This window comes from Micromys minutus, assembly GCF_963924665.1.
Source record: "Micromys minutus genome assembly, chromosome: 1".
Lineage (NCBI taxonomy): Eukaryota > Metazoa > Chordata > Mammalia > Rodentia > Muridae > Micromys > Micromys minutus.
Window position 1 is genome coordinate 150,871,091 of NC_137969.1, and position 13,833 is coordinate 150,884,923.

General features: G+C 35.0%; 1 protein-coding gene across 5 annotated transcripts in view; it reads left to right on the forward strand.

Moving 5' to 3' along the window:
• BIRC6 (baculoviral IAP repeat containing 6) overlaps positions 1 to 13,833 on the forward strand; it is a gene marked incomplete at its 5' end in the record, with an annotated part of 154,276 nt that overhangs the window by 60,314 nt on the left and 80,129 nt on the right. For 2 of the 5 annotated variants that reach the window (XM_080927706.1, XM_080927709.1), the window contains 10 exons: positions 771 to 917; positions 3,770 to 3,957; positions 5,006 to 5,329; positions 5,604 to 5,703; positions 6,875 to 7,089; positions 7,235 to 7,443; positions 7,902 to 8,248; positions 9,170 to 9,392; positions 9,912 to 10,045; positions 11,093 to 11,230. In XM_080927706.1, the coding sequence (XP_080783832.1) occupies positions 771 to 917; positions 3,770 to 3,957; positions 5,006 to 5,329; positions 5,604 to 5,703; positions 6,875 to 7,089; positions 7,235 to 7,443; positions 7,902 to 8,248; positions 9,170 to 9,392; positions 9,912 to 10,045; positions 11,093 to 11,230 (2,025 nt within the window). The remainder of the gene's footprint in view (positions 1 to 770; positions 918 to 3,769; positions 3,958 to 5,005; positions 5,330 to 5,603; positions 5,704 to 6,874; positions 7,090 to 7,234; positions 7,444 to 7,901; positions 8,249 to 9,169; positions 9,393 to 9,911; positions 10,046 to 11,092; positions 11,231 to 13,833) is intronic. The other 3 variants (XM_080927708.1, XM_080927707.1, XM_080927710.1) reach the window with 3 other exon arrangements.

Below are 13,833 nucleotides of genomic sequence, written 5' to 3' on the forward strand. Positions count from 1 at the left end.
GGGCAGCAAGGGCAAGATAACTTTTGTAGTTGGAAACTTTCCCAGCCCCAGTTAATTTGTGTAATGATTGAATAGAAGTAACTGGAGTGAACTAGTCTGGGTCAGTCTTTCCAAAAAAAACTGAACCCTTCCACTCCTTCAGATAATGAAGACTTAGCATCTTGTTGAGCTTTTCTCTTTACGGTGGCATTTTTGACTAACATGCAACAGTGATGATTTGTTAAAACCATTTTACTTAATTTCTCAATTACTCGTCTGTTATCAAAAACAAAAACAACTGCATAGATTGTATATATATATAATTTGGAAATCCAAAACCTGAAACATTTGTCCATCATGTTCGTGGTCAAAAAGTTTCAGAATTTAGGGTGTTTCAGAAGTGCAGATTAAGAATTCTTTATAGTGATGTATGCAGATATTAAAACCATAAAAGCAGTTTTCAATATTTAAAACAGTTATGATCCAGTTTGATGTTTTTTATTGTAATCATTTCAGTATAATTTTACTGCTCAAAACATTTAGCTCACACATACTGTAATGTTCTTATTACTGAGAATTCCTACCAAATTGCTTTCATTCAGCTCTGCATTTGTATGATGGAAGTTAGTTTCTCTGTTTATGGGTTTTCTTAGTGTGCCCTTTGTTGAAGTAGCATGTGAGTTTTGTGTATTTTAAGCTAATTAAGGTTGGCTAAATAGTCACCATTATTGCTGCTTCATTGCTTTTGTAGATTATCTTCATGCATTCTGAGGCTTTTCTTTGTGCACTAGGGAATGGAAAAGTCAGCAGCTGCACAGCCGCTGAGGGAAGTTTTACATCTCTCACTGGACTTTTGGAGGTCGAGCCCCTTCACTTCACTTGTGTATCAACTAGTGATGGAACCAGAATAGAGAGGGACGATGCAAGTACGTTTACTGGTATATACCTTCTTACTACATTTTCACTCAGTAACCACAAAATGACATGACCGTTTAAAGGTAGATCTTTGTTGCATGGTAAGTAGAAGACCTGTGGGAGAGAGGGATGTTTGCTGGGAATACTGTGAATAGTTTCATATTCAAAGTCAGTTCAGGCTGTTTTCCTTTACCCAGTAAAGCATTCCCTTAAATCCTTTTGTTTTTATGTGTATTTTGTGTGTGTGTTCATGTGTATTTATTTTATTATGAGACATATGAGCCAGAATGAAAGTAAAAGAAAGAGTAAGGTAGAGTCTGTGTTTCCATAGCCATTTTCAACCTTCAGATGATAGCTAGTTTTGTTTATGGTTTTCATATTCTCTTTTTCTTTCTTTCCTTTTTTTTTTTTTTTTTTGTTAAATCATTTTAGTGTATTTTACTTCAAGTTTTGCTTTGTACCTTTCCATTGTAGAAGTAGCCACTAAGTTTAGTTTATGTAATGTGAAGATGACAATATGAATTGAGATTCTGATAAGGTCAAAGCTGATTGTTTTCTTACACTGTATTCATTTTATAAGGCTATCAGAAAGCTATTATGAATTATGTTTTTTTTCTTGGAATGTGTCTTCAGATTAGGTATCAGTTTTAAGAAAATTCATGTTTGAATTAGTTATGTTTTGAAGAGCATAAGAAATGTAAAATACTTTGGACGATTGAGATGGCTCAGGGGATAAGTGCACTGGCTGCTCCTGCATAGAAAGACACATGTTTGGTTTCTGGTACCTGCATGATGGCTGACAACCATCTGAAGCTTTAGTTCAGGGGAGTTAGTACCTTCTTTTACCTTTCATTGGCACTAGGAATACATTTGGTAGGTACATTCAAATATTAAGGCAAAATATTCATATAAAAAGAAAGCTTTAAAAATGTAATAAAATAATAACATACTGTCTGAAAACTATTCAGTGTCTCTCTGGTTTATTCCCTCCTGCAAAACATCATTTCTTTTTTCTCCTCATATAGGTAGTATCTGTGTATACTGTGTTTCTTTTTATAAATAGAGCTTTTTGATAGATAGTACCAAATTGCCTGAGTTTCCCCACTTTTGGGAATAGATTAAGAATGAGTATTATCTATGAATGAGATAGTAATAGTATCTCATATATAGAATAAGACAGTAGCATATTCTGCCTAATTACCTTTACTGATTTGAAAATTCAATTAGTTTGTGTATGTTCATGTTTACAATAGCTCTGGTTCCAAACCCGGTTCACTACTGTGCTCTTAGCTACTCTGTATCATTGTATCTTAACCTAAAGACTGGAGTCAGGACATTTGTCTCATGTAGTTTATTGGAAGCGTGGTAATTTATGAAGTGTGTCTTTTAGTTGCTGGACATGGTATGCCTTCAATCCCAGCACTCAGGAGGTAGAGGCCAGCCTAGTGTACAGAGGACTTTCCACAACTGCTCAGGCTAACCACAAAAATTCTGCCTTGGAAAACCAAAGTAAATAGGAGGGAGGGAGGGAGGTGGGTGGGTGGGTAAGTGGATGGATGGATGGATGGATGGATAGATTAAAAGAGAACCCTGCCTTAGAAATCAAGATAGATTTAAAAAGAATCCTGCCTTAGAAAATCTAGATATATAGATATACATGTCATATAGTAAGTTATATATGCAAAGTGTGTATTCATTATAGTAGTTACCCTTCCCCAGTGAAACATTGTAGTAAAAGATCTGTAATAATACAAATATTAAAATATTAGCATTTTTATTTGCTTTTTATTTTATGCTGGTATACTAAAATAAATTATGAAATTAATCTTATTTCTAATTCTCAATGTTTTTAATAAATATTAATTGGAAAAGTATTCATTTATAATGTAATGCTGAATTACATTGAAAAAGTCAAATTTTGCTTTTTGTTAGGAGTAAGCACAAGAGGTGGAAGATAAGGTTTTATCTGTCTGTCTTTCAGTCTGTCTGTCTATTCTCTGTAGTCCTCACCTTTGTCTACTCTGTAGATTAAAATAAGGAGATTAAGGTTGGAGAGATGGCTCAGTGATTAAGAGCAATTGTTGCTCTTCCAAAGATCCAAGATTCAATTCATGGTATTCATACAATTCATATGTATGCATATTACATATGCATCAGGATATGCATATTTTACAACTGTATAAATTTATTTCTGGGGACTTCTGATCTCTGTCAAGCCATGAATACACGTGGTGCACAGACATGTATGCAGGGAAAACACTCATTTACACATAAAATAAATCTTTTCTTTAAAAGAGGAATTAAATATCTTCTGTGGGAAGCTCTTTCAATTTTATTTTTTGAGACAGTATCTTACTACATTGCTCTGGCTGGTCTGGAACTAACAGATCCACTTGCTACAAATGATGGTACTAAAAACACATGTACCAAGCCCTACTTAGTGGGTAGCTTTTTTGAGGACTGAGAGAACCTTCATACTGTATAAGAAAACTAATGTTACTGTTAATTTTTCTGAGGATTTTTTTTATTATTGTGAGCATAATTCTTCTATACCAGAAATACTGTGAACTGAAAAGAAAACGACTTAAAATTGTTTGATATGGGATTTGCTCCAGCATCCCCTTAGAATTTGAATATCAGTGTTAGTATCACTACATTGCAAAGTTCATATGGATATGGTGATACTGGTGATTGAGCTCCTGTCTCTTAGCCTTTTAGGCAAGTACCCTGTCACTGAGTGACAACCCAACCACTTTTTTTAAAGTTATATACTGCATATAGCTTTAGTGACAGTTGTGTATTTTGACTGTGTACCTCTGTGAACCTTTTCTTCATCCTGGTGTCTTTGTTTTGTTTTTCCCTTGTCTCATGCCAGTGAGTTCCTTCGGGGTTACTCCTGCAGTAGGTGGACTGTCATCTGGCACAGTTGGGGAAGCCTCGACAGCTCTGAGTTCAGCAGCCCAGGTAGCTTTGCAGTCTCTCTCTCATGCAATGGCTTCAGCCGAGCAACAGCTACAGGTGCTGCAAGAGAAACAGCAGCAGCTTTTGAAGCTTCAGCAACAGGTTGGAGACTATTTGGCTCTTTGTTCATGCTGTCTCTAAACTTCAAAAGCTGAAACGTACTGTAAAAATGACCATTATTTTCATAAAGGAAAGTAGGTTGTCCAATCTGAGCTAATCCGTTTTCAACAAAAATTGAGGTAATGTCTTTGTGTGATATGTTTAAATGTATTAAATTATATGAATGTACTTTATTTAGTATATGATTGAAAAAAATGATACTTTTTGTGTAGTCTTTCAACAAAAAATTGAGGTAATGTCTTTGTGTGATATGTAAATGTTTTAAATTATATGAATGTATTTTATTTAGTATGTGATTGAAAAAAATGATACTTTTTTTGTAGTCTTGAAGTTTATTCTACTTATATGTTAAAACACTCTTGGAGAAACATTATATAGTTACCAGTTTCTGTTTTCATGGATTTGAGACTACAGGACCTTATAAAATATAGGACATTAATTTGATTCTAAGTACAGCCATTATGATAACGTGGTTTATCAATTTAATTGCTGACTAAGTGCAACCTGTGCAAATTCTGCTTGAGAAATAGTATCATGTCAGTTAACATTGCATTCATGTTGGTACTTTTTGTTTTGAGCAGACTGGTTTCATTATTTATATTTAATTGTTCTGCTTTTCAGTTTTTTTTTACAACTTTATTTTATAAAACAAAGATAAATGTACAGATTTTAAGCATTTTTTGCATAAAATTATACAATACATTTTTGTCAGTACTTTTTTTTCAGATTTTAAAATAATTTTTACATAAAACTATATGAATATATTTTTTAGTCAGTACTTGATTTTTTTAAATGCTTTTCAGTTTTTGAGCACTTTCTAGTTTCATTAATACATAAGAAAATTTAGTACAGTACATTAAGAAGTGTTCCTAAGGTGTTCCTAAAGTGCTTCATGTGTTCTTGAGTCCAGTTTTATCTTCAGTAACCAGGGTCTTGTAATCTCATTTAACTTTATTATATATAATCATCAAGTGTTCTTCACAACTTAGTCAGGATTCTTCTATAGGTAATGCTTTTACTTCTTTTACAGAAAGCAAAGCTGGAAGCAAAGTTGCACCAGACAACAGCAGCAGCTGCAGCAGCTGCATCAGCAGCAGCAGCAGCAGGTCCTGTTCATAACGCTGTGCCTTCCAACCCAGTGGCTGCTCCTGGATTTTTCATCCATCCATCTGATGTTATTCCACCCACTCCAAAAACAACACCACTTTTTATGACTCCACCACTCACTCCGCCCAATGAAGCAGTTTCTGTTGTGATTAATGCTGAACTTGCACAGCTTTTTCCAGGCTCAGTCATTGATCCTCCAGCAGTGAATCTTGCTGCACATAACAAAAATTCCAACAAGAATAGAATGGTAAATGATGTTGTAAGTAGTTGTTAACTTAGACAGAATCTTATATTTTTAAATAAATTCTAACTTTCAGAGTCAAATGTTTAAATTATCATGAAAGTATATCAGGTCATATTTGATTTTATAAAATATTTCTAAATGTATATCTGAAAATGAGATTTATTAATTTAATGTTATGGTTAGGAGGTTTTTTTTTTTCTTTTCTTTTTTTATAGACTGATAGGTATTAGTATAGAGTTATATTGGTTTTGATTTTCTTGTTTTTGCTTTTGTCTAGAATCCACTTGGTTCTGGTCTGGCCCTGGCAATTTCTCACGCCTCACATTTTCTTCAGCCACCACCTCACCAGTCCATTATTATAGAGCGAATGCATTCAGGTAATCTTTGCATTTCTAAAATTATTTTTCTTGCTTATTCTTTTGTGCCCCTTTTATGACTTATTGCAAATAAGTTACATTTGCTGTCAGGTAAGTGCATTTTACTGAGAGTAATTAACTACAAAAGATGTAAATTGTTTGGGTTGGGTAGTTTCATTTTTTTTTGTATCTAAGTTTTTCCTGTTGAAATATAAATGATACAAATGATATGCTTAAACTCTTGTTGCCATTACTAACCTAAAATGAGCATCATACCTACATTCGTGTCATGTAGCACTCCAGAAGTCTGTAATTGGGATGGAAGAATGCATATTTACAGATACGTTTTAGCTACTTTTAACCTTCTCATTTGCTGGCTTTTAGTTTTATACTATAGGAACAGGAAAAATATGAACAATTGAATCATGTTTGCTCTAGAACTCATAAAATTTTCTTGCTATTTTCTTCTCATTTAGTTATAAATTGGTAGTAGCATTAGTGCTTATAACATGTAGAGAAAAATTCTGTTCCTCTGCTTGTGAACAGTTGTTTATACTGTAGTTTGATTTTTAACCTGTGGACATCATTGAATAATATGAGCCCCATGAGGAATCAAACATGGCTTCTGGAAGAGCAGTGTGTGCCCTTAACTGCTGAGTCGTATTTTTTAAAGATAGCATTACCATGTAATTTTCTATACATACTAAACCCAAAATAATAGGCCCCTGCCTCAGAAGTTAAAAGACTTTCACAAGTAAAGTTACATAGTGCAATTTTGATATGTCTATCTAGTGATGAAATTAACACAAGAAATATTCAGATTGGGACTTTATAGGTTTACCTTTTAATGTGTTCACTGGTTTAGGTGTTAAACTAATATTTGAAATACATTTGAGGTTTCACTCTATACTTGACTGCTTTTGTATTAACAATCTTAATGTTTTTGACTTCAGGTTTTTCAAAACTATAAAGAGTTTTCGGCAAGTTTAGGGTTAAATCTCAAGGCTTGACATACTAAGCAATTATAGAATTTATGAATAAATATTGATAAAGCTACTTTTACTTAGCTACTTCTCTTACATTTAATAACTTGATTTTTTATTTTAAGAAGAATTCTTTAATATGTTTTGAGTGTATACTTTAGTCACTTGATCCTTTTTTGATGGCTCACATGCTTCTCTTTCCTTTATAGGAGCCAGGAGATTTGTGACCCTGGATTTTGGAAGACCTATACTGTTGACAGACGTACTGATTCCTACTTGTGGAGACTTGGCCTCCTTATCAATTGACATATGGACATTAGGAGAAGAAGTAGATGGAAGGCGTTTGGTAGTGGCAACTGATATAAGTACCCATTCTCTAATTCTTCACGACTTATTACCTCCACCTGTGTGCAGATTCATGAAGGTAAAGAACATCAAGACAGTAACTGTTTTTTATGTTTCTAAGTAGTACATTGGCATATTACTAAAGATTACACCTATATCTTTCAAAATACTTAGCTCAGATTTTTAAATTTCACCACATGTGTGTTTGTAATTTTTCATTTCAGATAACTGTCATTGGACGCTATGGAAGCACAAATGCCAGAGCAAAGATCCCTTTAGGATTTTACTATGGTCATACCTATATCTTACCTTGGGAGAGCGAACTGAAGTTGATGCATGATCCTCTCAGAGGCGAAGGAGAATCTGCCAATCAGCCAGAAATTGACCAGCATTTAGCAATGATGGTTGCTCTACAGGAAGATATACAGTGCAGGTTAATAGAAATGTGCTCATATATTTTCTTAAATTGTTTCTGCCAAGGAATGTTTTCTGTATCTACATAGAAAAGAGCGAAAGGAGGACAGTAGTGCACATTACAGCAGGATTGAAAATGTGAGAATATTGTTAGCTAATTGATAGTAGCATTTATTAATATTTGTGAACAGTAGTTTATTTTGTTTGCTTATTTGTTTAAGATAGGGTCTCTATTGTAGAGAGTGACTACACTTCTGGGTGGCCTAGAGGTGACTGTGGCTGTTAACCACCCACAGATGTCTGCCGACTTTTTCCTCTGGAGTCCTGGGATTAAAGGTGTTGGCTACATACAGTACCTGGCTCAAGAAAAATTCCTCATAGTAGTTGTGCTTTAATATATTCTAAGAGATGTACTTTTTAGTGTGTAGATACAAAAGAAGACTGAAGGAATGCCTGTTCATTTATTTTTACTCATAGATATAACTTAGCCTGTCATCGTCTGGAAGCTCTTTTGCAGAGTATTGATCTTCCTCCTCTCAATAGTGCGAACAATGCACAGTACTTTTTGCGAAAACCAGACAAAGCAGTTGAGGAAGACAGTAGAGTTTTTTCTGCTTATCAAGATTGTATTCAGCTACAGCTTCAACTAAATCTGGCTCATAATGCAGTGCAGAGGCTCAGAGTAGCCATAGGTGCAAGTCGGAAGACGTTGAGTGAAACATCAGGTCCAGAAGACCTGATTCAGACGTCATCCACAGAGCAATTACGCACCATTGTGAGATACTTACTGGACACCCTGCTCAGCCTTCTGCACTCTTCCAATGGTTTGTATTTGGCTCAGTGACTTAGAGACTGGGGATGTTTTATTATTTTTTGCTGCATGTTTTGTGTTCATACAATTACATTTTGGGGAATCTTTTTTTTTTTAATGAATATGTGGTGCTTGGGAATGAATTGTTTGTTCATACATGCTAGTTAAGTGGTCTTCACTGGTCTATGGAGACATTTTTAGTTTGATATTCTGTTTAATGTACTTAAGAAATTTCTGTAGATTCACTCATTTATTTTCTCCATAAAGATTTTTATTGTTACTGTCATGTTATAGGGCTTGGCACATGACAAATGGGTGCTATCCTACTGACTGCATCCTCATGCCTTTTGTTCTAATCACTTCATTCTAAGTTTCTGTTTTTTAGAGATAAGGCTTCTCCTTATAACCTCGGCTTTCCTAGAATGAACTCTGTAGACCAGGGTGGCCTCAAACTCAGAAATCTGCCTACTTCTTATTTTAATTCTTATTTTTTAAATGAATTTTAATTTTTTAGACTTGTTGAATTACTATGCATCCATATTTGAGTGAGAAAATATTAAGAATTGCATAGAAGTAGTACAGTACTTAGTACAGTAGGAGAGTTTTCTAACCATGAACTATCTGGGTCGCTCATTCATGTTTATAGTTCCCCTCTTAAGATGTCTAATTGTTTTTCATTTATACTTACTTCCTTATTCACTTGTAAGGGAATATGATAAATCTGACCACAGAAATAAGAAACACAATGTATGTCCTATCTTTTACTGGTAAATATTTTACAACTAATTTCTATATAAAAGCAATAAGTAAGTCACAAAATAAATAGAATATAATTGTTTACTGATTGCTGGGGGAAAATGTGTATGTAGGTGTACTGCTGTTGCTCTTAACACCATACATACACTTAGATAAGTTGTTTGTTTCTTTCTTGCAGCAGGGCATTCTGTTCCTGCAGTTTTGCAGAGTACCTTTCATGCTCAGGCCTGTGAAGAACTGTTTAAACACTTGTGTATCAGTGGGACCCCAAAGATACGGTTGCATACTGGTCTTCTCCTTGTTCAGCTGTGTGGTGGTGAGAGATGGTGGGGCCAGTTTCTTTCTAATGTTCTTCAGGAGCTGTATAATTCAGAGCAGCTTCTCATCTTCCCACAAGATAGGTAGGTTGGAGATATCAGTGGTGTTTATTGTAAATGGTGTTCACCTGTAGAGTTATTGTCAGAGTGTGAGGCTTTGTTTACATAGATTAGTAAGTATGGAAAAGATGTGAAATAGGTCTCATGGTTTTGAAAGTTCTAAATGAAGGGCATAAACTCTAATGTGTTATCTACCCTCTTAGATTTTTCTGGATCAATCTATGGGATTTTATAGGTCCTAGTGTGTGTTTTCTATAAGATCATGCTTGTGTATTAAATGTGATTCTTTAGGTTCTAATAGAGTTTGTTCTCTGCTGAGTGCCTGATTTCTTAGGGGTAGCATTAGAAAAAAACAACCAATAATTAGAATAGGAACTCATTTTACATTACTTCTCCTGATTGAAATTTTTCTTTATAACTTACCATTGAATGGTTTTAAGAAGCAAACATGCTTTAAAATAATTCCTGTGTGGATGCATTTCTTTAAAAGTGGAATGACTTAAATTGATTCTCACTGGTCATTTTCTTTGTATCTGTTTGCAGGGTCTTTATGTTACTCTCCTGCATTGGTCAGCGATCACTTAGTAACAGTGGAGTATTGGAAAGCTTACTTAATCTCTTGGATAATTTATTGTCACCTCTTCAGCCAGAGTTAACCATACACAGAAGGACGGAAGGTATTATATAAAGTGACTTTCTTTAGTATTTATAGTTTCTGTAAGTATTGTTTCTATGAAATATTTTTGCAGTTCATTTTAATCATATTTTTTTGATGTAGGCTTTAGAGTAAATAACTTTCTTGTTGTTGACTACCACAAGAAAGTTGTCTTTTCAACCCATTATTTGAATTGTAAACTTAGATGGTTTATTTTTTATCTATCTTGAAGTTTCCTTGTTTGTTTTTGAGACACCATCTTACTTCGTGGGCCTGTCTGCCCCTAAACCTTGCTGTGTAGACCAGGAAGGCCTTGAACTGAGAGGTTTTTGTTCTGCTTCCTGAGGGCTGGGATTCATATTATGCACCATCATACCCATCTTTTTGCTTGCTTGTTTTTGTTTTAGTAATCTGGATTTTATTATGTAGATTTTGCTGGTCTGGAAATTTCATTATGTAGACCAGGTTGCTTTGAACATACAAAGATCCACCTGCCTCTTTCTCCTGAATTGTGAACTTGAACATTTTTGTAATCTTATAAACATTAAAAGCACATTTTCTTTTTGTCCAAAAATAGGTTTTGTTTGAGCATGAAATAAGCTATAGAATACAATTATTAGTATAAATTTTAAGGTGTCGTACATGTTTTATTTTAGTTTCCTGTATGTCCTATATCCTCTTTTGTATCCTGTTCTTGTTGTTGTTGTTAAAGATTTATTTTATGTATATGAGTACGCTGTAGCTGTCTTCAGACACACCAGAAGAGGGCATTAGATCCCATTACAGATGATTGTGACCCACCATGTGGTTGCTGGGATTTGAACTCAGGACCTCTGGAAGAGCAGTTGGTGCTCTTTACCGCTGAGCCATCTTTCCAGCCCCTTGTATTCTGTTCTTTATTAAATTCACTTTTTCTACTCACTTTGTATCCGTGGATGTCTAGTTTTAAGGTATATTGTAATGTTTTGGTATTGCTTTTGGTGCAGTGTATTCTTGATTTGTAAGATGGTCTCTCAGTTGTCCTTAGAACTCATGTTTACTTGAATCTTCCCTTCTCACATCTTTCTAGGAGTCCTGGATATTCCCATGATCAGTTGGGTTGTTATGCTGGTGTCCAGGTTACTGGATTATGTGGCCACTGTTGAAGATGAAGCAGCAGCTGCAAAGAAACCTTTGAATGGTAAAGACAGGGAAAGGTTTCTGACAGGTATCAGATGTTTATAATAATGTGTTGGTGGGGATTTTCAGTGACTCCACATTGTTCCTGATCTGGCTATTGGCCTGGAGATAACCAGATGTATGTAGTTCATGTAAAATGAGTTAATTTTCTTTAGGAATCTACTTAAAAATAGAATTTATGTTTTAGGGATACACTTCTTTGTCTAGATATAAATTTTAGTCAACACATCTATAGTTTTTACTCCTGTTCCCATACTTTAATACTTTTATCAGTGAGATTATGGCAAAGGGATTTGTGGAGGATTTAAATTTTTTATTTGTTTATTTTTTATTTTTGAGACTATATTTTAATTATATTTATCCCTTCCTCTCTCCATTAAAGTTTTATTTTAATGTAGTCTGCTATTTTTAAAGAAATACTGTTTAGTTTAGTTTAGTTGTTTTCATTAGTGACAATTGTCCTTTATTTTTCAACTTGGAAATTCTTAACATTATTACTAATTTTTAGTAGGCTTAGAGCACAATAGTTTTTAAATGCATTCATTATAATTACCAATGATTTTAAAACAAGCTTGGAGGCAGCTAAATCCAATGTGTCCGTACAGCAAATAGAATCTATACAGTTCTGTACTTTGGTATATTATTAGTTTTGGGACGATGAAAGAGTACTCTCAGATGTGGAAAATTTATTTTATGTTAGTGTGAACAAAGTGTGTGTATATCATTCCATTTCCTCAGTTATAGGATAAAGGTGTAAACATTAACATTGATTTAACTGTAATTACAGTTTTAAGTCCTATATAATAAATTGTACTGGAAACCTTAAATTTTATTTTTATATTTATATGTGGGGTATTACCAAGAAGGAATGATGAGAAGACGTTGTCAGGGTTTGACATTTTGTACTAAGATGATAAATGAGTGTCAGAAATTGATAACATTTTAGAATCATAAATAAATGAATCAGAATAGGGGTTCTGTATGGAGGGGCGTGCTTTTAATTTCAGCTGTTGGGTGACAGAAGCATTGTTTTCTCTGTGAAGTTCATCTAGAGCTGTATAAATAGTGAGACCCTATGTCAAAATAACAACAAAAAAGATCAGAGAAGAAAGAGTGGCTTTAGGCCAGACTGAGGGAAAGAACCATGCACAGTAGTATGGATGTGTTCCCAAACTCACGGGTAAATGCAGTTATGCAGCCTGCCTTTTGAACTATTAAACCCATTTTGGGAGTCATTAATCTGAATAGTCTTTTTTGGTGCTTTTACAAATTATTATTGTCTTTGTTGTACAAAACCTTTTTATTAGTAGTATTGTTGCTATTATTATTTCTTGTGTAGAACACATCAAAGTTATGTTGTTAAAAATGAATTATTTTGAGTTTTTGGTTATTTTGGTTTTGTTTTTAATTAATTAATTAATTTACGATCTAGCTTCCACCCCTCAGAGCTCCCCTTACACTGTTCCTCATCCCTCTTGCCTCCAAGAGGGTATTCCCCTTTACCAGCATCCCCTTTCCCTGGGCCCTAAAGTTTAGGCTCATCTCTTTTTTGCTGACGCCAGACTAGGAAGTCCTCTGCTATATGTGTGCCAAGGACCTTGGACCAGCCCATGTATCCTGCCTGGTTGGCACCTCAGTCTCTGGGAGTTCCCAGGTGTCCAGACTAGTTGTAACTCCTGGTCTTCCTTTGGAATCACCCTCCCCTTTAGCTCTTTCAATTCTTTCCCTAATTCTTCCACAGTGGTTTCTAGACATCAATCCAATGGTTGGGTGTAAGTATCTGCATGGCCTCTCAGAGCACAGCCATGTTAGGCTCCTGTCTGTAAACACACCATAACATCAGTAATAGTACCAGGCCTTGGTGTTCATGCTCCCCTTTGCCCCACGGGACAGGTGCCAAGTTGGGCCAAACACTGGACAGTTTCCTTCAGTCTCTTCTCTATTTTTGTCCCTGCAGTTCTTTTAGACAGGAACAATTCGGGGTCAGAAATTTTGACTGAGTTAGTAATCCTGTCTCTCCACTTGAGGCCCTGTCTATCTACCGGAGGTGGATTCTTCGAGTTCCTTTTTTCCAGTGTTGCTCATTTTGGCTAAGGTCATTCCCAGAGAGTTCTGGGAGCCTGTTTGGTTTGTTTGGTTTTTTGTTTTGTTTTGTTTTGTTTTTGTTTGTTCCTTTCTTTTGTTTTTCTTTTTCTTTTTGTTTTTTGTTTTTGTTTTGTTTTTTGTTTTTAAATGAGTTGGTTTAATTCAAAGCTGTACAGAATTCAGTGTACAGTTAGGATGGAACAATAGGCTCTGGTGGGATGCAGACTGGGTTCACTTAAAATTCACAGCAGAGGTAGGAATTGCTGAACACTAGAGACAATGAGCCATTGTATTATTCAATTTGTTTTTGTTTTTGTTTTTTACAAAAGCTTATTACAATGTACAACAACAGGCTCCAGTATAACATCTCATTCATTCTAGCTGTCAGGTGGCCAAGATGTTATGGCAGAGAATCCAGATGTTTAGATAGGAATGGAAGAGGAGGGTCACCATCACCTCAGATGTGAGCAACAGCTTACTTTTTGCCAGACTTCTTAATTCCACCTGTGGCCAGAAGGCCCTTCCCCGAGGCCTTAGCTCCTCAAG